Below are 25387 nucleotides of genomic sequence, written 5' to 3'. Positions count from 1 at the left end.
TCGGGGCCTGAGACTGCATTTTGTTCCTTCTCTTTGTCATTTTGTATACCACTGTCTTCTGACCTTTGGTGTAGAGCTTAGATAGAGTTGTTACCTTAGCACGAGGTCGGGATCTATGAAGTTCAGACTCTTCCAGGTGGGTGGGGCTTGGGTCTGGATGCTGTTCTCTACTTCCTCCTCCTGCAGCCCTTGGCAGCTCTGTGCCACTCTGGCAAGATGTTCTGCTCCTGAATCAGCTGGGTGGGTCTTGCCTCTAGCCTCTTTGGAGGGAGTTCTGCTGAAGGGTTCCATGCCAGGCCTGGGCTCTGGTTCGAATGAGGATCTGGTGGCCCCCAGGTCATCTCACACGTGGGGCCAGGGTTCTAGGTCTAATGAGGATCCAGTGGACCCCACGTGTTCTCACTCACTTGTCTGGGTGGGCTTTGAGTTGCTTCAGGATCTGGTGGGCCCCGGATGGTCTCACTCACTCGCTGGGCCTGGTCTCTGGGTTCTGTTAATTTCATATATTTCAGAACTACAGAAGAGAATGTTGTTTAGCAATTCCCTAAATAACTAGCAGGTCTAAACCTAGGAAGGACTTGAAGGCCTATAAATTTGTCTTTTGGTTTTGATCACCAAAACCAAGAAAATTTTTCCTCCCTTCTTTCCTTCTTTTCTGTTTCTGTTTTGGTGTGAGGGGGATAAGATGTAATGGTATAGTCCAGATTGACCCTAAAATAGCTGTGTATATAGCCCAGGGAAACCTTGTGCTTGGGGACCATCTGTGGATCCCCCAGCCTTAGCTGTATAAGCACTGGGATTATAGATGTGTGTCAAAAGGCCCAACTGATTTCTGCATTTGTTGTAGTTAATTTATATTCAAGTCACTTGTAGCTAAATAAATATATAATCACAATGTATAAAACAAGAACATCTCTTTTCTCCCTTCAGTCTTATAGTAATATTGCTGTGTTCATGATTTGCTTTTGCTAACATAATATTTTATCAATAATAATATGCTCAATAAAGAGCCATTATAAAATTCATTGTATAGAGAATTCTATAATCTTGCTTTTTAATGCTAAACTAACTTTTTAAAAGAGAACATACATTAGGGTAAAATGTGGGGATTGGTTAGAGATTAAATCAAAGTGGTTGACTTCTAATGGTTTTTTGGATACATGACCAGAAGTCCTTGGTAGCTTCATCTGCACTGTTGTGGACTCGGGTGGATGGGGATGCTGTTGGGTACATGACCAGAAGTCCTTGGTCGCTGTTGGATACATGACCAGAAGTCCGCACTGTTGCAGACTCAGGTGGATGGGGATGCTGTTGGATACATGACCAGAAGTCCTTGGTTGCTTATCCGCACCGTTGTGGACTCGGGTGGATACGGATGCTGTTTGATACATGACCAGAAGTCCTCGGTCACTCCATCTGCACTGTTGCAGACTCAGGTGGATGGGGATGCTGTTGGATACATGACCAGAAGTCCTTGGTCGCTTCATCTGCACTGTTGCGGATTTGGGTGGATGGGGATGCTGTTGGATATATGACCAGAAGTCCTTGGTCGCTTCATCTGCACTATTGCGGATCCGGGTGGATGGGGATGCTGTTGGATACATGACCAGAAGTCTTTGGTTGCTTCATCTGCACTGTTGCAGACTCAGGTGGATGGGGATGCTGTTGAATACATGACCAGAAGTCCTTGGTAGCTCCATTTGCACTGTAGCGGACCTGGGTGGATGGGCATACTGTTGCACTGCAGGTACTTCGGGCTCCTCTGAGCCTTGGTGTGTACTGTTGTCTGAGGACCACATTTTCCCACCAAGACATGCAGAGTTGTTATTGTTCCCAGTCTGTGGCCTATTTTCTTCACTGTGCTTCTGTTTAACTGTCCTGGAGTAAAATCAAAATATGTACCAGTGAGTTTGTCCACCATTCCCCTTGTGTTTTGTGATGTTGAAAAGGTAAAGATGACTTGTATAGGAATATTAACAAGCACAAGAAACTTCTATAAATAGTCCTAAGGATGTCTCCATGCAAAGGACACTATTTCAAAGAGGTTTTGTTTTTTTTTTTTTTTTTTTTCCGGAACTGAGGATTGAACTCAGGCACTTATGCTTGCCAGGCAAGCACTTATTCTACTGAGCCGTCTCCCCAGCCTGAGAATTTTGGTTTTTTTTTGAGATAAGGACTCACCATGCAGTTCAAGCTGGTGTTGAACTCACTTGGTAACCCAAGCTGGCCTCAGTCTCTCTGTGATCTTCCTACCCCAGCCTCCTGAGTGCTGGGGTTGCACATATGCATGTCCATGCCTGGTCTCAAAAAACTTTTGACTTAAAACAACACTGCTTTGTTTTGTAAAATGACTGCTTTCAAATTGTAAGTTATAGAGATGCTTTGGGTAAACACACAGCTTATTTCTTTCCTAGGAAAGAACTCACATATTATTTCACAAAATGGTTAATTACCCCCTACACATACCAGTAGTGGTTTTTTTTTTTTAAGTAGAATATCTTCAGGAGACATTATCCTAATATAAAATAAAATGTGTGTATTTAAAACAATATTGAATTATTCATAGCTACAGTAACTGTAATAATAGAACAGTTCATCTTCAATTAGCTAATATAAAGTTAATGTGGAAACTACAATCTATAAAACTGTGTACACAGTGTTCACATCTTATTCTTAATGTCAGCCTTTATGTAAGGAAAACAATGTAGGTTAACTAGAGTTAAATTTAGAGGTGGTTATGTATAAGTTATCTGGCAGAAATGCGGTACATGGGCTGGAGATGCAGTGTGGTGGTACAGTGCTTGCCCAGCATACACAAGGTTCTCCATTCAGGCTCTAGAATGAGGAGCTTGGATGCATACCAAATAGTTTACAGCAAAAATAATCTTTTAAGAGGTGTACGTGTTTGAGAGAGATGAAGGATGATGGATAGATTAATATAGTAGCATACTAGTGTTCAAAGGGTTTAAACTTATTAAAATATTTTCCTCCTATCTTTGCCACATGTGTATCAGTCTTTCTGTAGAAAGCATTTTAGCTTCAACATAAAAATAAAGGCTTTCCAATGAATGAAATTAGAATATTTGAGCATTGTGAGTGTTGCTACTATGGCCACTGTTTCAAAATTAGGAAGACCTTTTCATTATTTTATTATTGACCAAGTGAGCAAGTTACTGTTACTTTTTTTTTTTTTTTCTTTTAAGACGGGATTGCACTTTTTATTTTAGGGTGACTTTGAACTCACTGTGTTGTCCAGGTTAGCCTCGAACTCCTGTGATCCTCCTGCCTTAACCTCCCAAGTGTTGAGGTTATAGGCATGTGCCTCTATGCTTACAATTTACTATTACTTTTTTCTCCTTTTTCTTTGGTTCTTTGAATTGAACTCAGGGCCTTGTACTTGCCAGGTAGGTGCTTTGCTGCTGAGCTACATCTCTGGACCCTTTCTAGCCCTAAGCTGTTCAGCTTCTAGTAACTGCCTTTCTCCTCTTGGCCACTGTAAGAGCAGCATTTTTAGGTTCCATGTATAAACAAGAGTATGCAGTACTTATCTTTCTGTATCTAGTTTGTTTCACTTAAGATATAATCTCCAGTTTCATTCATGTTGTCACAAATGACAAGATTTCTTTTTTAAAATACTAAATAGTATTTTACTATATATATCTTCCACATTTTCTTTATCCATTCATCACATGATGAACACTTAGTTGTTCTTCTCTTAGTTATTATGAATAGTGCTGTAATTGCTGCGGGAATACAGTTGTCTCTTGGATCTGCTGATTTCATTTCCTTGGGACCTGTAGTGCATTGCTGGACTCTATGGTAGTTTTTTTTTTTTTTAAGGAACTTCCATATTGTTTTAGTAGCAGTTTCCCTAACTTACATTCCTATCAACAGTGTACAAAGCTTCTCTTTGCTCCACATCCCTAGCACCTGGTATTTGCAGTGTTTTTGATAAAGCCATTCTCATTTGCATGAGGTGATATTTCACTGTATGTTTTTGCTTTTATTTGGGGGGTGTTTCTTTGTTTGTTTGGTTGGTTTGGTTTTTTTTTTTAATTTTAATTTTTTTAAAAATTTTTATTTATTTGTGTGTGTGTGTGTGTGTGTGTGTGTGTGTGTGGCCAGCTCAGCCCACCAGGGGGCAGGCTGGGCAGGCTGGCTGGCATGTGGTGCTGGGGGATTGAACCGCGGTCCCTGTGCTTTGCTAAGCTTGTTCTAAGTAGGTGCTTTAAACCACTGAGCCATCTCACCAGCCACTTGGTTTGGTTTTTGAGACTGGAACTCTCACTGTGTAGTCCAGGCTGGCTTTGAATTCATTATGGAGCCCAGGCTGGCCTCCAACTTGTGGGTTCTTTCCTCAGCTTCCCAAGTACTGGGATTACAGGCATGCACCACCACGCCTGGCTTCATTGTGGCTTTGGTTTGCATTTTTTTTAATGGTTGGTGATGTTAAGCTTGTCTTTTCTGTTTTTCTTTCCTTTTTTTTAATGTACCTGTTGACCATTTGTATTTCTTCCTTTGAGAAATCTGTATTTAAATCTGTTGCCCATCTTATAGTTAGGTTATGTATGTATTTATGCATTTATTTCTGTGGGTATTTGAGTTCCTTATATGTTCTGGATTTAATCCCTTGTGAAATATATAGTTTATTGGTTCTTTCTTTCACTTCCAGTGGACTAGTTCTTCATGATTGTTTCCTTTGCTGTCCTAATGGTTTTTAGTTTGATATAAGTATACATATTTATCCATTTTTACTTTTTTTCTACTGCTTTTGGGGTATCCTCCAAAAAATTTTTGTCACATTCAGTGCCTTGTAAAACAAAAACAAAAGCCCACAAAATAGAGCCATTTATTTTATTTTTATATACTAAGAGTGCCCCCAGCTCCTTGTTAGCCCTATTTACAGTTCTCTGTCTGTCTGTCTGTCTGTCTGTCTGTCTGTCTGTCTATATGTCTGTCTAATTCTGTCTTAGTTACATTTTCCTTGTTGCTGGGACAAAATACTTAAAACCCCAAATTAAGGAAAGTTTCATAGTTAGTGAAGGTCCATAATGGCACATGGCAGAAGGAAGCCGTTCATGACAGTGGAAAACAGCAAAGAGCAAAAGAAGGAGCAGCAGCTGGCTGCTAGTAAGCCTCTGTCCCCTCCTTACATCGTAGTGCAAATTACCCACCTCAGGGTGGATGTAGCATTCACATCCATAATCCCATCGTTGGTTCTCAAATTAATCACAGTCTTTATCAGTTTGAGACAGCATCTCACTGTGTAGTTCAGGCTGATCTTGAACTCACTACGTAGCCAAGGCCAGCCTCAAACTCATAGCAGTTCTCTTGACATCCTCCTGGTGGTGGGATTACAGGTGTGTCCCACCACACCCAGTTTCTAAATCTTATAATTCCATCTTCTCTTCAGTTTTTGATTGTTGTACTTATCTTTCTGGATATCATTTTTATTCATATTGATAACAGTGACTATCATTAATCAACTATTATCCAAAACCAGGTACTTGTGCCACATAATTAATCATCATTTTATTCCTCATAATGTTAACACTGGCTATTATTTTCTCATTTTATGGATGAGAGAACTAAGAGTGTATGGATTTTGCTTATGTTACTGCTGTATACTGAATGTGTCCCCTCAGAAATTGTGTGTCAACCTCTTAACTCACTTCGGGAGATGATTTGTTTGGGAGAGTGGAGCCCTCTTGAATGAAGTTTTAGCAATGTCCTTACAAAGAGAGCCCAGAGATGGCCTTTTCCCTTCATCATGTGAAGCCGTAGGGAGAGATAAACTTCTGTAAACTGAAAAGTATGCCCTCATCAGACACTTCATCTGCCAGCACTTGAGCTTAGGCCTTCCCAGCATGCACACTGTGAGAACTGAATTCTTCTTGTTTATAAAAAATGTAATCTGTGGTAGTTTATTAAAATAGCAGCCCAAGCAGACTAAGACATTTAATTCAGCCAGTGAGCAGTAGAGCTAGGTACAGACCAGGTCACTCTAAACTTCAGAGACCATGTATAACCACTGCTGTGCTTCTCTCCTCTGACGACAAAACTGGAAGTTCAAAAGGCAGAGATCCTGTACTCTTCTATGAATGCCCTTGGTGTATACACCATATATGCTAAAGCCGTCAACTTGGTGTTTGAAACCCACCTCAGCCTATTCAAATCTGCCTTTGAAATCCTTTTTTCATGAAGATTACCTCATCTGCAGAAGAAAGTCATTCTGTTGCAAACCTTCATCATTTATTCTATATCTATCTATCTATCTATCTATCTGTCTACCTATCTATCATTTTTCAAGACAGGGTCTTACTATATAGTTCAGGCTGGCCTTGAAGTAACCCAGGCTAGCCTCAAATTTGTAACAACTCTCCTGCCTGAGTGCTGGAATTACAAGTGTGGATCTCCACACCCAACTTAAATGTTTTATTTAACAGTCTGCTTTGTATTCTGCAAAATGTATGGTGTGTATGGGAGGTAAATGTAGGACTGAAGGAGAAAAAGTCTGAGAAGTAGCAGGTGGCTCTTGGCCCATTCTGGTATAAGTTCACTTAGTACCCTTTAATAGTGAAGGACATGCTGGTTAGAAACAGACACACCTGTTTTGAATCATATGAATTCTATTTCTAGCTATCTTTAAGTCAAATCACCAAAATTCTCCGATTTAATTACCTCATCCACAAACTAGGGATGCTTGTACTACATTGTGAATACTAGATACGATCTATATCTGGGACATACATAGTACTTACTAAATATTAGCTGCTACTTTTTAAAAAACTGGTAAGAGAATACACATATTAGGTTTCTAGCTGCTATTTTATCATTAAAAATTTAGTAAATATTAATTCCATATAATTAGGTTAAATACACTGTAAATGTACCCCCTATACACATTGTAAACATTAGTAAATACTGAGTTGCTTTTTTCAAAGACTAAGCTATAATCCACATGCCATTCAATTCATCAGGGTTTAACTGCAGGATTTTGCGGAGTCAGCTGCTGTAAGCTGTGTGTACTCAACCCAATGCTGAGGCCCAGGGCCGTGGGAAGAGTTGTTGGGCTGGGAGAAGAACCATTTAGGAGGAAGCCCTTGAGTGACCCTGCTGCTCTTCCTGAACCCTCCTTACCTTCTGATCTCCTGAAAAGATAAATACGCCTTATGGAATGGTTTGATTTCATTGTTAATGCAGTCTTTAAAATAATTTAGAAACTAAGGTTGAACTCAGGACCTTGTGCTTGCCAGGCAAGCACTTATTCTACTGAGCTATCTCCTTGGCTAAGGCAGTTACTTGTAAGGAGAAGTCATTGTGTGCTCAGCTCAGTGAGACAAGGTGGAGCCTAATTACTTTGTAGCTAGGTCTGAAACTGTCCTCCTTTTTAGGTGATAGTATCAGTAAAAGCCCAGGAGCACTTGACACTGTTTGTTAGGTAAAGTTTAATTTGAATGTGTTGGTTGTGGGCTTTAGGGTTGTAATTGAGGTGTAAAGCTGAATTGTTAGCAGATTACAGCTATAATTTCATCTTCTGAAGCCTACCTTGCCATCATTTTTTGTAGTGAGATGTAAATAAGGCAATAAGATCTCCAGGCTAATCTGGTAAGCAAGTATCTATGTTGCATGGGTTTTTCTGTCCTTAGCTTAATACTGGGGAGTTTTTTTTTTTTTTTTTTAATCTATCTTTTCTGAGGTTTTGAATTTGCCCAGCAATTGCTAGCAAAGATAGGAAAGATAATGAGCTGAATGGTCAGAATTCAACGCAAGAATAATGGTTTCCTTTTTTTACCTTTGCATAATTTTCAAAAGAGGTAAGATTTCACTTATCTTTGTACTTGCTATTCTTTTCCCATTTGTAAAAACTCAGTAGGTGTTGCTAGACTATCCCCCAATCCAAAATACTCAAAAAAGCATCTTCTGTTTCTCCTTCTGGGGTTTCTCATTCACATCTTATTTTATCTTTTGTTCTCTCACTTAGAGCACTTCAATTTTGTAATGTACATTCTGAGGTGTAGATATGGATCTGCTTCGAATATTGGTTTTCTTTGATTAAAAAGTACTCATAGAATTTTGGTTTTCTTACAGTTCTTTATTTCAGTGTAAAAACCGAACATTTTGTGATTTTGGAGATTCCTTTACCACTCAGTTGTGACTACTTAATGAATGTTTATTGCATAGTAATATGTGTGTAATCTATTCACGAACAATTAGATGAGAACACTAGGTCACGGGAAGCTTCCACAGAGCTCTGCCTGTATGTGCAGGGGAGTCCGGGAGACCGTGCTACTCACTCTCTAGGTCATAACTCCTTATAGCGCTCTGTCCTCCTTACCATGGGGGTCCTGGTGTTATGGCTGTCACGGTCAGACTGGTCCAGAAGTGAACCTGAGCCATAGGGAAAGGATCTTGGTAGCCACACTCACGCAGTGGGAATCTTGTTTATGAGGTGGGGTAATTTTTTTTTAATGTATTTTAGTACAGGGACTACAGGGTCTCACTACACAGATGTTACTTGTAGTGATCCACCTGTTTTTAGCCTCCCAAGTGCTGAGATAACAGGCATGCACCACTATGTCCAGTCTCAGCGCCACATCAGCCACCATGCTCCATCTCAGTTGCCATCTCAGCGTGCTCTGGGAGGCGGGGCCGGCACAGCACACCAGAGATCAAGTCCCTGTCCTGTGCTTGTCTAAGCAGGTGCGTCAGTCCACTGAGCTATTTGGCCAGCCCTAGTGGAGCAATTATTTAGTGCATTTTGCTGTTAACTGCTAGATAACAAAAGTCTTCCCATAATAGAACAATTTTGCCTTGCTTCATTTGGGGAGAATACAGAAATAGAAAAATGACTATTGAGACTTTTTTTTATTTTTGTTTTGGCTGTTTCTAAATTTGACACTTGAGAATAGAGGTTCTCTGAAGACTAAGATGTGTTATTTATGATATTTATTTAATAAGAACCAAATATATTTTGCTTAAAAGTTGTAGTCCTGAAGCCAAACACATTAGTGCACACATATAACCCCAGTATTCTAGAAGACTGAGGCAGGCAGATCATGAATTAGAGCTCAGCCTAGGCAAGTTAGTGACTTAAGGAGTGTCACTATATATTTTTTAATTTTCTGTGTCAAAATAAAAAAAATTAAAAAGGGTTAGTGATGTACCTCAGTGCAAAGATACCAAGTTTAATCCTCAGCACATAAATAATTATTTTCTTATAAGATCTGGCCAGCATAGGTGGTGCATGCTTGTAATCTAAAGTATTGGGAGGTTGTGGCAAGAGATCACAAGTTAGAGCCCAGTCTGGACTTTAAAATGAAAAGTAAGAATGGGCTGGTTGTAGTTCCGTGCAGGGTTCTGGGTTCAATATACAGAAGTACAAAAACATGTATATAAAAAGATCCAGAAGGACTTTTTTTTTTTTTTTTTGTATCAGGAATCAAATTCAGCCTACCAATTGCCAGGCAGGCACTTGTGCTGGTGAGTTATAGTCCTGGCACCAGAAAGACTTCAGAAAATTATTTGATAGACAGTTTGACCTCTGAAAAGAAATTATAAATTGTGATGTAATTAATGAGAAGTGTAGCTAGTATCCCTGAATTCTTTTTCTTAGGGGAAAGAGTTAATATTAGAAAACCACAAATGAGGTACAGCATAGATTATATTTGTTGAAACACATTGTAGCAACATTAGAGGAAGTTCCTTAATTTCTAGAATTAATGTTACCTTTTGATTTTTATTCTGAGACTGAGAAGGTGCTTTACTACTATCTTCAAATAGTCCCTGTAAATCTATTTGGTGGGAGGAAATAGTCACTGTGTTTTTGCCTCTTGCACACCCTGAAAACTGTCCGTCTAGCCTGACCCTCTCAATTTACGTGACCACAAGGAAACTGAAACCTAGAGAAGTTAAATGACTTGCCCTGGGACAGACAGCGAGCAAGTTCCGGCTCAAACTGGGACCATCGCTGTGTGCCCTGAGTGCCTCGGGTTCTGCCGCCTTTTGGTACACTGTGCTCCCCTAGTACTGCAGCGGCAGATGGTGGTGACTGTCCCCTAACCTCCATCTCAGGTAATTCTCTAGCCCTGTGCCTTTTCCCAGTATCACTGCTTGGTGGGAAGGAGAGGATTGCCCCAAACTCAGATGTAAACAACCCTTGGGGGATCACCGTTTCTGTCCATGGGGTGAGGGGGTGGTAAGAAGGTCTGCCAGAGAGTCAAGGGCTGCAAGTAAACGTGACTGTGAACATGACTGCTGAAGTTGCGAGGGTATCGCTTTAGTGGTTACTTCTGAGACCCGAGAGGGTATCTTAGATTAAAAATGAGAAAAATCAGTACACGAACAAATTATTCTAATAGATCATCAGGTTTCAAAGAGCATGTTTTTGGTTGGAGTCACAGTCACATATTTAATTACATATGGGGTAAAGAGAATTTTTCCTTCCTGGCCTCTGAAAGTAAAATATGTTTTAAGAAACATTTTAGGGGTGGCAGAAATGGTGATTACAAATCGAACTTGGGGAAGCCCTGCTTATGAAAATGCATGCACGATTGGCTAAGGTGGAGGAGCACGTGGATTTAGAAATGTTCGTAGTTTAGTCACTGTGACTAGTAGAACAGTTTTTTTGAAGGTAGTGAGTCAGAAACTTTTTTAAAAAATTGTGCAGGAACTTGTATAGAATCCTAAAAGGACTTAATTATTTGAAGTTGCCATCTTTTGTTTAAAATTAAACTGTTCCTACAGCCTTTGATTATTCTAAAGATGGATTGTGCTCTTGCATTCTATTCTTAAATGTTTTTGTGTGTTTAATCCACAGCACCTTTAACTGCTACTTGATACTGTTTTCCTGGTGCTTTTTTCTTGGGTTATAAGTGTTCTTTCCCAAGAAGATTACCTGTTGTTACACTGAATGTGCTCTCCCAGGGCAGGGAGGCAAGTGCTCAGTGCTGTTATAGTTCTTGTTTGCCCCTGGGCGGTTGCCAGCAGGGAGTAAGGAATTATGGGAAGTAGTTTCTTTACCTTTCACAACAGGTGTCTTTGTCAGCGCACCTTATTCAGATAGCAGCATGGAAGCGCTGAGTTACTGTAGCGAAGGAAAATATGAAAGCAGGAATTGCTTTCACTTCTATGAATGCTGCAAGAGAAATCTGAAATCTTCTGGTGCTCATGAATATATGAAGAAGTTCAGTCTCTTTTAAAATACTACCGAAAAAATAAGAAAGGATTTAAAAGGTATGAACTTCTTGGATGCCTTATAATGCCTTGACTTCTGATTATCATTTCATTTTTACATGGTTAGTTAGCATTAAGATCAGTGAGGTGGAAAAAGTTTTTTAATAATACAATGCTTTAAACACAAAGCTGCATTGTGGGGCAAAATGAAGGAAAAAATGCTTTATTGGCTCCAACAAGGATCAAACATAATCTGAAGCACTTTTAATCTTGGATTTACTTTAAATATTACATTTTTTTTTTGTTTTGTTTAAGCCTGTTAGATTTACTTGTTTCCTAGCAATAAGATGTTTTGGTCCCCATTCGTGTGCAAGTACTTATAATCTAGAATGCTCTGGGAGTTACAAAACTCTCCTATTTAAATGGCATAAAGTACTAGATTATTAATCATGTTAATCTATGGAAAATGAGGATACTGTAGGGAAACATGGGAAAATAGACATTATAGAATTCATTCTGAGTTTTACTTGTGTTTTTAAAAAGACAATTTAGACAACACAATCCTATTACTGGTAATGAAGACTAAGGTTTCTAGTTAGCAGATGTATTTCTTTTGATTTTAGACAAGCATCACCAAATTGAATTCTGATACAAGAAATATTTCTTATACTACTGCAGGGTCATCTCTGAAAAGCAGGGAAGATCTTTGGCTTAAGTAGGAATATTGAATAAAGAACTGTTAGAGGAAATGTATATGTCTTCCCTCTTTTTTTATTTGATTAATACTTTTTCCATGCAATTAATATATGTTATAAATACTAGCAGTTGAGGCAATTTTGTAATAATAGCTATGGGCAGCTTTCATGCATTTTATTTGGAAATCTTGGAGGTTCACTTGTGGTCTCCAGCTATATGTTTAAAAAAAAAAAAAAAACCTCTATTGGCTAAGGCATGAACAGACAGTTCATGCATGCCTACTGATTAAAAGAATCTGTAATTAATAGAAACCTATAACCTCAAAAATAAAAGAGATCATTTATTTGTAAGAGAAAAAGTTTATAAATGAGACCCTTGTTAACTTTCTACAACAGAAAACTTAAGTTCATATAAAATATTTGTGGTTTTTCCTTTTAGAGGAAGAAAATGATTACTAATTGATAGTATCAATGAATTCTTTCATTTTATATTTTGGGGTTTTTTGAAACAGAAACACTCAGGATAAAATAATCTTGTTTTCATTCTTCAAGAGAAAAATTTTAATATACAAAAATTTTATAAGCTCTAAAAAATTAAAATAGGTGTCTTTATTTTCTAACAGTGTGAAAAAAAAGACTAAGAAAAAGTATTTTTCCTCCAAGAATTTTCATATAAATAGTGCTTGAAGACCATGAACCATTACAAGCATTTTTATCTACCAAGAATATAACATAAATCAACTTTTTGTTTTGTTTTTTGAGTTTTGACGTAGGATATTTCTAATTAGAAAACTTCTTTTTCTTTTTTAAAGTTAGAAATTTCCCAAAACTAAATTTTTCCAGCTACTGTGTTAAGAATGCAGAAGGTGTTTATAGGGTGTACTTCCTACAGAGATAAGAAACCTCCTCTAGTTTTCTGTTGGGGGTGAATCGCCTGTGACAGCAGCTGCTTTTCCCCCTCTCTTTTGCTTTCTGAATGTTGAACACTCAGCCCCCTTTGAACTCAGGTGGGTGCGGGCGCTGGCACTGAGCTGCGTAGCATTTTCCTTGGATAGTCTGTCTGGCGTGGAAGCAGGGCAGCAGCTGCTGCTGTGGAAAGCCCAGCTGGCAAGATGATGGAAGAAATCTCCATTATGGTAGCCTATGACGCCCACGTTTTCAGCCAGCTGCACGACGAGGACTTCCTCACTAGTCTGGTGGCCATCAGCAAGCCCAGGTCTCTGGTATGTAGTACCTTGCACACTACATGGGGGCTGTTCTGTCACTACCACTCCTGTAGCAATTGAGGCATAGCTTCCTGAGAATTAAAATAAAAGTACTGCCATTGGTTTTGTGTTACAGGCAGGCCTACAGGTTTACAAAGATATATTTACCTAATTAAACATTGTAACACATCAGCAATACATTTTAGATATTACACTAGTACTTTTATATGTAACAAGGTCCAGAGGAGCTTTATAGTACCGGATATCACTTTGTTTCAAGTGTTTGCCTTGTGTGCATGTATTTGGTGAGGCTCTGCATTCACGTAGTATAGTTCAGTCCCTTTGAAGTAGAAGATATCTTTCAGTAGGCCAAAACATCTTTGCAAATTGAGCTGACTAAAAATCAAATAATTTTCAGGATCTTAAATTACTATATTACTAAAAAGAACTGTTTTACAAATACCTTCTAGTACTATTTTAGTTTTGATTTAATATTTGTGAAGCAATTTTACCCTTCTGTAGGGGTTTTAGTGTGTGTCCTGGCATTAATTGAGAAATGACTGTAAGGTTTTTTTTCTCTGTAGATATCATCCAACTGAGTTAAAGGTAGTATAGTTACAGTACCCTCTTATATTAGATTTAATAGTACTCACATTACAGGATGGAATATTATCTCATAACAATTTAACCTTATCAGTATAAAACTGTATTTCTTTATTTTAAGGTATTGGAATATAAAAAACTAGTAAGATAGTTTCTTCAAGGAATAAATTACCATAAAGAAAAAGAGTTCAATCTGTAGTTTAATTCATTAAATGAAAGAGTTACATTAACTAGATACAGTCTGTCAACCTGTTTTGCTGCTGATTTGAAACCATCTATCAGATAGTAGGGAAATTTGACCACTCGTTGTTTAACGGTATCTTTTTTTCCTGTATTAGGACAGGGTCTACAGGGTCTCACTATGTAGCTCGGACTCGTAATGATTCTCTTGTTTTCAGCCTCCCAAGTGCTAGGATTACAGGCATGCCACCACGTCCAGTCTTCATTTAACAATATTAAGAGAAGTAATTTTTGTGTAATAATGAAGGGGAAAGGAACTCCCAACCTGCTAGATGTCCTATAATTTCAAAATTAAAGAGTTCATTCTTCGAACAATGGAGGTTAACAGTAGAATATATATTTATTAAGGAAAGAAAGCTTCTGTCCCAGAGAGAGACAGAAAGGGTCCTGAGCAGGCTGTTGAGGAACCTGCCTTTTCAAGAGATTTTTATAGAGCAAAACCATGAAGTGAGGCAGGTCCAAGGTGAGGGAAAATGGGAAATCACAAGGTGGGCATGAGGTGAGACAGAACTACAGTCAGCCAGTAAGATTATGAGCAAAATTTCTCAGGTAATATTGATTAAGTAGGGATCAAGTGGGGGAAGTAAGACACGTAGCAAGCTGGCAGGAGACAGAACTAGGGCACTTCCTGGCTTTCTAAGGTGGATATCAATCACTGTTGTTCATCCTGAGGGACAGTATGTGAGTGTGTTCCTTTCATCTTTTGTCTTGAGATCTGGCCCTCAACAGGTGCACCTTCCCCACAGGTACAGTGTATCTCGTCTTCTGCACTGGCTCTTCTGAGGGCCCAGTCCTGTCTGACTGCCCACAGTATTTCCACCTGTCTGTAACAATAATATTATGATCATTTCTTGAAATGTTGACTTAGAGATGCATATTAAATATTTACAGATGAAATGTTAACAGAAAGAAGGGCATAGTAGAGGGTTTGGTAGTGATGTGTTGGTAATTGTTGAGATGATAAGTACATAGGGGTTCATTATATTCTCTTCATATTTATTTTTTTAGTATTGGGGATTAACCTCAGGGGGCTGTAACAGTGACTTGTACTCCCAGCTCCCCCCTTTTTAAGTTTTGAGACACAGTCTCCCTAGCTGGAGTAGGTCAACATTGAACTTGAGATCCTCCTAGCTTGTCTTCCCAGAGAAATTTCATGCATGTGCCACCATACCCAGCTTGTATACCAAACTCTTAGAAGTCTTAATAGCTGAGCCTATGGCATGCATGGAGCAGCAAGCTGACTATCATTGAAAGCTCTAAAGGGTTCAACCATCACTGGTCTAAGTGTTGAACTGTTAAGTTATGTAACTTTCTCAAGAAATTTCTTTATAATTTTGAAATTTAAAATAGTCTTTTGGAAGTGATAATTGGTTTTGGTGCATTTGGAAAACAGTAAAATGTTCTAAGATAAAATATTTATCATTTACTTTTTTTTTCTTTTTGAGACAGGGTCTCAGTGTAGCCCAGGCTGCCCTCAAACCTGGAGTGATTTTCCTGCCTCAGCCTCCTGAGTGCTGGGATTACAAGCATGCATGAGCATGCCAAGCTCTATCATTTACTTTTGGTTTTATATTGAATTCCATGTTGAATGTTCTACTTTGTTTGAGAAGAGTTCTTCAAATCATATGAAATAACTATAATTTTTAATTTTTCCTTAATCTGAAATAGACCATTTCTCATTCTGAGTTTTCCTATACTTTGAAACAAATTATGCTCTTGATAATTTAAGAAATACTTTTTTATCTTTAAAATGACTATTCTGAAGGGCATTTAGAGGCTTAATACAGGATAATTACATACTTTTGCAATTAAATATTATTTTATAGTGGAAAGTGTTTTGATGTCTTAAATGGTAAAAATCCATTAAGCATAATATTTCTGAGATTTTCTTTTTCATTGACACCTTTTTTAAAAATCAGGAATCAAACTAAGGACTTTGCATTTGCCTGGCAGATACTGCACCACTGAGCTACATCCCTGATCCTATGAAGAGCTTTTTTATTCAGAATTAGCCTTGTGGCTTGTAATGTTTTTGATAGGAAGCTTCAAAAAATATATATATTGCTGGCCATTATACACATAAACACTGAAAGAATACTTGACTTAACAGTACCTACTGTTGCTGTATGTGATGTGTGCAAGATTTGCTTTTATTATTTAATTGTTTAAAGGATAATCATGAACCACTGTTGATTTCAGAAATCTTTCCATTTACACTTTGAAAAGTATAACTACACCCCCATTGATCCTCTAAAAATGAAAGAACATATAAACTGAGTATGGTGGTATACTCCTGTAATCTTGGTATTCAGGAGGTTAAGGCAAGATCATGAGTTCAAGGCCATTCTGGGATATAGAAAGAGACTCTTTTTTCTTAAAAAATTGTTTAGCCAGCCAGGGTGGTACACACCTGTAATCCCAGTACTCAGGAGGCTGAGACAGGAGAATTCCCATGAGTTTGAGGCCAGCTGAAACTACCTAGTGGGAACCCGTCTCATAAAGAAAAAATGAAGAGAGAGTTTTTAAAAATACTGTCTACATCCATCAAAAAACATCTTTACACTGCTAGCAACACTCACAAAAAGTGCCTGAAAACAGATGAGGGCCTGAAATCTCTGACGCTTCCTGTCATCTGTTGTGTCCCTCTAGAGTGGCCAGCTTACTTCTCTGTCACCACTGCCATTTGCAGTCATTATGCTTGACTAGTATGAGAAAAAGGTTGCATCTTTACATTTGCTGAGCTCCAAAGGAGGCTTTTAATGTATATTTAAATTTAGAGTGTGTGATTTAATGTGTAAACCATAACCAGCCTAATAACAAATGTGCACAGTGGTAGTGTTCCAGGTTAATGTCGATTTATATTATGCTGGGTATTTCAGTTTTTTAATTGATAAAGTGCCTGTGAAGGGATCATTGCTTTCATGTATATGTTAGCAAGGACAGATACATAATATTACAATGTTTTTGGGTCAATACAATGTGCTGGTTGCCGATAGACTGCCCCACACTTCAGAGTCCTCTCAGTGTGCTAAAAGAGGCAAAATCAATAATTATGAGGGTGTTATTTGCTATTTTAGGGGGAACTAAGTGGAGGATAATTATCTCTTAACTGAGCATTGTAAAAGAAGCCCCCAAAGCTGTTCAATTCTGCGGTTCAGCTTTGAGGCCTTACAGGATGCTGGGCAGCCAGAGCAAGAAGGTGGGGCCCTTCTGACATGGGCATAGCTTGTGAAGAGCATGGGAGATTGATGAATATTTGGGGAGCTTTGAAGTTACCTGATCTTCAGTTCAAGTTTTGATCTACTACTTTCCAGGAAATTACTTGGTTTCTCTAAGCCTTAGTTTCCTCTTCTGAGAAATAAAAAACATAATAGTATTTCCTAACTAGACTACTAGTTAGTGATGATTAAATAAAGCACTCGTAAAGAACTTAGTACAGTGAAAGGGTTGCCATTTGTCTCCCTTCTAAAAGGGGAAGAACTATTCTGTTGGAGGAGGTCTGCAGGAAGGAGTGGGATGGGCAGATAAGGCACCATGAGCATTTGGCAGAAGGAAAGGGTGATGCAGGGAATAGACCAGTTGTCTTTCCTGATGAATTACCCTACTTGATGAGGGAATCACTGCCAGGGTATCAGTCTGCAGAAAACTTGAAGCTTTCTGCCCTCAAAATGGTGCAAAATATTTTAGGCTTGAACTCACCAGGATGGGGCAGGGCAAGTGGAACCAACAGGAGGGAGTGTGTATCAGCTACACCCTCTGCTGAGCAGATTGAATTGATTACATCAGCATTGATCTGTATGCACAGTAATGCACAGGTGAGGACTACACTGGTGATGAGGAAAGGTTTCTAGAAGGCATTAGAACAATGCAGGTGCAATGAATTGACAAGTGTCTGGCCTTAGACACCTGACAGTGCCAGTATGAATGAAAAAATCTGTTTGTATATGTTGGTTAGTTGTAGCAATACATTCAGTTGTAGTACTTAGGAAGAACAGTTCTACAATACATTGGAAAAGTAAATGACATACATTGAAAGTTACTGTAAAGCTTCTTATCTTACAAAAATGAAAGATTATTGTATGAGTAACTTGAATAGGAAGGCTAGATATCAAGAATACAGTGGAGAAGAGATGATCTTTTTTGGCTTTCCTTTGTTTTGTGTCTAGCAGTTTGAAGTCCCAGTATCTCTCTAAGAGAATTGATCAGTGGCTAGAACACTGTCCTTTAACGAAAGCTGCTTAACCAGATAACATGTGGCTGTACTATCTTGGCAGTGGATTGACATTTTTAACCGGCAGATACTAAAATAGCACCACTGTGCCAACAAAGGAAAGGAGCTCTTTCTCAGAGCTATGGCTTGTGTCCTGTATAAATGGAGATGAGGGTAAGCATTCTGTAATTACTTTCTCCTTAGGTATTTGGCATGTAAAGTTCATCAAGGAAGTAAATTTTTAAAAATTCAGAGCCATTCCATATGCTAGAGATAGAGAAGACAACAAAATAGTACAGATATTTCTAAGTCATCACTAGATATACTTTGCAAATATTTTGACTCTGTTTTATCAATTCATCTTGGACCAAAGAACCAAATCTTCCCTCTTTGCTTTATAAGTTCTGATGAGTTATGATGCTTATTATTGAAAGTAATAAAATGTGTTCTCTTAAACAAGAAAGAATTTATCATGTAGACCCAGGGTGTGTTCCTGTAAATGTGAGGACTTTCTGCTTTCAGAGGCTTCCAGGTACAGAGCCAGGATAGTAGCTGATCTCTTGCAACTTGCAAGTCATATAGTCTCCTTCTGCATTTACTTTATTTACCTCTCTGTCCCTGAGTTTTTGGCTTCCTCTTTCTCATGGCAGAGTATCGCCGCTACATACCATCCAGATTTACAGTCCTGCTTGGCAGCAGAGTTACATGGCCACCTTTGAAACCCTACTCCAGCTTCCTTTGGCGAAAACCTCACTAATAGTGTTAGGTGTCTGGCCATGGTATAGAACAGATCCCATTAGGGCAGGCTTTGGGTCCAGTCCTTTCACCCCAGTTAGCTCTGCAAGTACAGGCAGCTTGTAACTGCAAGTACAGGCAGCTTGATCCCTTGGGGCTGTGTTTCTCTCATATATAAAATTGAATAATGTTAGTGCCCAAATTAGGAGGAGAATTAAATCAGTTAGTGTATGGAAAACACTTTATTTTTTATTTCATTTTTTTGGTGGAACTGGGGAGTGAACTCAGGCCCTTGCACTTGCCAGACAAGTACTTATTCTACTGAGCTATCTCCCCGGCAGAAAACACTTTAAAATGCCTGCCACATCAAAGCCTGAAAGTATTAGTTATTTTAACTGATGTTTCCTTTTCCACATGCTGTCATGGGGCTAGCACTCTAACCCTAATCCTAGCCCTATTTAAAATCTTGAAATAAAAGATTAACTTCTAGCAAGACTTTATAAGTAAGTTCACCATCCAAAAAGTAGATTATTTTTCTATTGTAATACAAAATTATTAAGCTAGCTTTTACTACTATAGAATTGCACTTCAGATGTTGAGAAATAGTCTCCCTACTTGAGAGTAGGGATGGGGTTTATTTGTAAGTCAATTCAAAATATCTTTTTATATAACAATTGACACAAAATATATAATAAGTGAATTTTAATTAATGTTTCATAGAAGTACAGCTTGTCTATAGTAGTTTAAAATATCATTTTAGGGCCGGGCAGATAGCTCAGTAGAATAAGCTTTTGCCTGGCAAGTGCAAGGGCCTGAGTTCAATCTCCAGTTCCACCAAAAAAAAAACAAAAAACAAACAAACAAACAGAATTTGATGAATTTAGATTTGGGCCAGAGAGATAGCTCAGTAGAATAAGCCCTTGCCTTTCAAGATCAGGGTCCTGAGTTCAATCCCTAGTACTGCAAAAAGAAAAAAAAATTTAAAAAGGCTGAATAAAATATCATTTTAGGGGTTTTGTATTATTTTCTTTTAGCCACTTACCTTTGTATTTACTCTAGTAATAAACCAAAAATATTCACTGATCTGCTACTCTGTTGTGTTCTTGGCTTTGGGAATCTAGGTAAACAGGAAATATATGATAACTTTTGAGAGTCTTATAGTAGGGAAAGATAAGGTACAAACATTAGCTAGGGGTATCACTTAATGAGGTAATGATAAATGCTGTGCTAAATAGAATGAGCTGTTGTGCTCTCATTAAAAAGGAGATTAACTGGAGGCTTTCTATTGGGTAATCAGTGAGAGCCTTACCTGTGCCATTGTAAGCTATTGGTGACACCCTTGCAAAAAGTACAGCTTGTCTATAGTAGTTTGAAGTATCATTTTAGGGGCTTTGCACTATTTTGTTTTAGCCACCTACATTTGCAAAAACTAGAAAAATGTATCTTAGGCAGAGGAAGCCTCTGAGAGAGCCCCCAAAGAGGGGAAGGCTGGATACCTTGGCAGACAGGAGAGGCAGGGTGGTCGGAGCACCGTGAACAAGGGTCAGACTGATACAAAATGAGCTTGAGGGAGAACTCAGAGGCCAGGCTATGGTAGGGCTTTGTAAGCCAGATAAAATATTTTAGGTTTTACTACTTGTATGGTGTCATTACATTTAAAAAAACCTGGAGCATCAGAATATAAGAATGGTTAGCAGAGATTTAAAACAATGAATAAATTATTAAAGAAGACAGTGTTATATCAGAAACTTACTGCAGTGCTCAAAGTCAATGTGAAAGGGCTTGGGAGATAGCTCAGCTGTCTTAAGTTCCTGCCTGGCTAGCACAGGACCTGGGTTTGATCCCTGGTACCCCATGCCATGCCCACCCCTTAAACTGGGCATGGTGGTGCCACCTTGTAATCCCAGTGCTGGGGAGGCTGAAGGGTCACTGTGAGTTTGAGCTATGAGGCAAGACCCTGTACCAAATAAATAAAAGATTTTTAAAATGTCAATGTAAAATCAAATTGTAGTATTAAAACTAAATGCAAATATGCTTGGTTATAAATACAATTCTCAACAAACAAACAAACAAACAAACAGAAAGAAGTAATGCTGTACCCTTGAGGAATATTGCTCACAATAGGATTTCTAGCAGGCTGGGAATATTGTAAAAGCCCTGATTTTTCTTTCTTTTAAAATTAAATTTATTTTTTTTAACTGTTGAAAAAAACATAAAACTTGTACATATTTATGGAGTACCACATGATGTTTCCAAACTTGTGTAATGTTTAAATCAGAGAAAACACCTATTTCTGCAAACATAATTCCTTTGTAGTAAAAATATTAACATGTCTTTCTGGCCTTTGGTAAATATCATTCTTCCAGCAACTTTTATGAGCTTCACTTTTCTAGATTCCATATGTAGAGATCATGCAGTACTTGTCTGTCTCCCTCCCTCCCTCCCTCCCTCCTTCCTTCCTTCCATTCCTTCCTTCCGTTATTTGTTATTTGGTACAAGGTCTCGCTACACAGCTCAGACTCATAGTGATCTTCCTGTCTCAACCTCCCCAGTGCTGGGATTATAGGTGTGTGCCACCACTCCTGGTTTCTGTGGTGGGGTTGGCACGGGACAGGCATGGCATGTGGTACTGGGGATCGAACCCAGATCCTTGCCTTTGCCAGGCAGTCGCTTAGACTGCTGAGCTATCTCCTCAGTCCAGTGCTTGTCTTTCTTTACCTGGCTTGTTCCTTTTAGTTTAACAGTCTCCAGTTCCATCCTTGTCGCAAATGACAGGTTTTTTTTTTTTTTTTTTGTCTAGGAGACATACTGACATACTGACTTCATTTCCATTGTCCTCCTGATTCAGCCACCCTAAGTGCTAGATTACGGATGTGTGCCATCATACTTTGGCTAGTACCACTCTTCTTTAACGAAAAGAAGAACACCTCTGAAACATGTGATTTGACTAACTTCTTACCCATAATCTCTGTGAGAGCAGGCCTGGTTTTGTTTTCCATTGTTTGTCCTCCAAAGCATTATGTGTATGGTACACACTGTATATATAAATAGTATTAGGAAACAGACTGCCACATAGGTATAATCATTGGTATACTACATGTTGTGACAATTATGTTCATAAACATATGTGTATTCCCATTAAAATAGAAAGTTATTTTAAATTCTTTTTGTCTTTATACGTATACACTAAAATCTTACAAAATAGATTGCAGAATCAGGTTAGAGGCCACCTAAGTACTTACTTAGCTTTTAACTGTTGGCAAATAAAAGTAATAGAGTGGTTATTAGTTTATTTCGTGGTTCATTTAACATGTGTGCCTCTTACATTCATAGCACTATGTTAAGTTCTGAGAGATCTTCGAAGAGATGACAGTGTGGTTTGAAGGACCACCATGTAAGCAGCTCTTACGAGCCATTGATGTAGGCAGTACAAGAGTTGTGCTTGGTGCTACCTCGCCTGTGTGCTCCCGCCACCCGCTGCATCTTGGGCACTCCCTGCCGTGGGGTATTCTGCCTGCTTTCCGAAGTTAGCACCTGAGGTTCATTTTCCTTGCAGGCTTTCTTTTTCCTACTCTGTCTACCACAGCACCTGGCACACAGTGTCAGTAGGTGACAAAGTTCTAATGAATGAAGGAAGGAATAATGGGGGAGTGATAGAGATCACCCTGAGCAAGCTACAAATCTGTAAGTTGACTTTCTATATTAAAAGTCTGAGTCTGTCCTAGGTCTTTGTGCCTTTCCCAGTGAGCTAGCAGTTGGCTTGTGGAAGCAAAAACTCCCTATGTCAAAGGACTGAGGAGAGGGCTCTGTGACTTTTGATGCTGTGATGTCTTGGAAGGCAAGATAGCATTTCAGCTGGGGACTCACTGACTCTTGCACAAAATTCTATAGAAGTAAATATTAACCAATGGGAAAAACAAGTTTCCTATTAATCAATAGCACAACACTTTCTCTTACCAGCTATTGCTCACATTAGTGCCCTCCACTTCTCTGCTCTCAGTGTCTCCCTACACAACCCTGGAAAAGCTGTGTGTATTCAATAAAGAGTGAAAAGTTCAGAGATTCTCAGTCTTGGCCTGATAATAGTTCTAACTCTCAGAACCCCTTTGGTATTCTAATTTATTGCCTCTTTCTCTTTTATTCTTTTTTTGTACCCTGTCCAGGTGATTGGGGGCCTGATCTGCCCCAGATAGAGGAGGACTTGGGAATTAGTCAGATATTTTCATAGGGATGTGGACATTTAAAAATATTTTTATTTTCAAACTCTTACACCTTAACTTTTTTGGTAATATATTGACATGATTTTAAAATTTCAGCAAATATAAAATATCTGGTAGTTTCTCACCCATTTCTGTTACCCCAATACTGTTACTAAGTATTTTAGAGATATCTTTCCAGAAATATTTTTATATATCTGCTAAGCAAATGTGTATGTATCCCACCCTCTCTTTTATAGCACTTTTTTGTTTTGGTGCTGGGCTCAAACCCCTGGCCTCATCATGCTAAGTATATAGTCTACCATTGGGCTACATCCTAGCCTCCTCTTCTTAAAGAACTTTTGATGTCCCATTCATTTTCTGTATTTCGCTTTTTTTCCACTTAATGTATATTAGAGATTTTTCTGTGTAATTTGACAAAAAATATCTGTGTTCCTTTGAAAGCTGCATAATATTCACTGTCTGGATTTCTCTAAGTTTAACTAACTCCCAATATATAGATATGTAGGTTATTTCCAAAATTTTGCTGCAATGAAAACCCTTGTATATCATCATTTCATGAAAGTGTATTATCAGTAAGTTAAATTCATAAGAATGGAATTGGAGGGTTGAAGGATGCATGCATTTGATATTTTTATAAATAAAGCCAAACTATTCTCCTTATATGTTGTATTAATTTATCCACCAGAATTCATACTCGTGCAAACTTTTGAGCAGTATCGTAAAGAAAAGCTTGAGAATATCTTTGGCTGTCGGGGGAGGGAAAGATGTTGTAGACAGAAGGATTAGCACTTTCAGAGGCACGAGAGAGAGAGAGAGAGAGAGAGAGAGAGAGAGAGAGAGAGAGAGAGAGCGCATGGGTGGGGATTTCAACCAGTTCCATCTGGCCAGAATTGGGTAAGAACAGGAAGTAGTGAGAGAGTGGGAGTTGGTCATGAAAAAATTTGAGAGTGAGGCTAAGTAACTGATATTTTTAACTTTATAAAAGAAAGTTTGAGTAGAGAAATGACTTAATGAGTTTGATTAATGTATGCTACAAAAGTAATAGACATTTTTGTCTATTTATTTAAAGTGAAGCTTATCAACTAGACCTATTCCCTAAAGATTCTTCTTAGAGTTTAATGGGGGAAATAAAATATGTTGATTGCTGAAATTTTTGAAAATACGTATAAATAAAAGCTAAAAAAATACATATGAAATAAGCTACTGCACTGCAGATGGTAATTTGTAATAGTAGTTTCATGTTTGGAGTGCCTGTCATTCTGGTATTCTGAATATGGGCGGCTTGTCATGACATGCCAGTTACTGCTATGATGTCTCTTGGGTAGGTGGATGTTCAAAAAGAAGGGGGTGGTGAATGAAAGCAAGAGACAGGAAAAGGAATATTGTGGGACTGTCCTGCTTCAAGGTTGTATATGGTGAGATTTTTGGACTTATGTACAAACATGAGAAGTATAGAATTCTTTATCCTATTTTTAAAATATAATCTAATTTTTAAATGTTTTTTATCATATTATGTAGGGACTTAAAGTTCAACATATCAATACTTGATGAAAAATACCTGTTCCTTATTATGCCTAAGATGTTTGAAATGCAATGAGATAGTGAGGTTAAGCTTGATAGCCTAAATCATTTGATAATAACAATAAGCTTTTCTTCTGGATGGTTAACAACCTAAGTTTGCAGACCAAAATTAGAGAAAAAGGAGGGCTACAAGGAAAGCCAACATTTTGGCCCTAACCTTCTAAGGTCAATTAAGACTCAGGACATATGAGAACTTGTACTGTAATGTCATGTACCTCGGTAGTGTCCCAAATTTTCTGATCAAGAAGATTATGGGGACAAAGAGGAAAGTGATCGATGACGTAGAGTGTGCCTAAGGAGAGCCACATGGGGAGAAAACACTCTCTCAGGCTTTCGCAGAGAGCACATTGGCCAAGCAATGGCCGTGACTCATCCACATGGCTGACACTGACAAAGGTTCTACAATCTGAGGTACAGAATCTCAGGATAAATCCTGAGGGGATTTCACTGACCTTCTCAGGCCAAAAAGCTACAACTCTTGTTGCACAGGTCCTGCTTTACCTTGGTCTTAACCATCCAGTAGAAAAGTATGAAGACGAAATATAGGAAGTAAAGCCATGCTGTTATGTTGAGCTGTGGGGGACTCAGGTCAATAATTTCTGACATTGCCAGTTAAACAGAAGACCCAATGCTATTATGGGCTACTGGACTCTTTTAGAATATTTTGCTGAGTTTACACACCTATAATATTCAATAACGGAACTTAGAAAAAATGGGGTATAC

The 25387-nt window shown here is 38.4% G+C and overlaps 1 protein-coding gene across 17 annotated transcripts in view; it reads left to right on the top strand.

Moving 5' to 3' along the window:
- Rabgap1l (RAB GTPase activating protein 1 like) overlaps window positions 1-25387 on the top strand; it is a 711712-nt gene that overhangs the window by 611397 nt on the left and 74928 nt on the right. For 2 of the 17 annotated variants that reach the window (XM_023710332.1, XM_012513736.2), the window contains exons 1-3: window positions 9947-10074; window positions 11048-11235; window positions 12878-13093. The exons of 9 other annotated variants lie outside the window; for them this stretch is intronic. In XM_023710332.1, the coding sequence (XP_023566100.1) occupies window positions 12983-13093 (111 nt within the window). In that variant the 5' untranslated portion in view covers window positions 9947-10074; window positions 11048-11235; window positions 12878-12982. Of the gene's footprint in view, window positions 1-9946; window positions 10075-11047; window positions 11236-12493; window positions 13094-25387 lie in introns of those variants that run through there. 6 more of the 17 variants (XM_023710329.1, XM_023710335.1, XM_023710330.1 and 3 more) reach the window with 5 other exon arrangements.

Source organism: Octodon degus, unplaced genomic scaffold, assembly GCF_000260255.1.
Source record: "Octodon degus isolate 3935 unplaced genomic scaffold, OctDeg1.0 scaffold00017, whole genome shotgun sequence".
Taxonomy (NCBI): Eukaryota; Metazoa; Chordata; class Mammalia; order Rodentia; family Octodontidae; genus Octodon; species Octodon degus.
The sequence above is the reverse complement of the archived record's forward strand: the minus strand, read 5'-3'. Positions and strand labels throughout refer to the sequence as shown.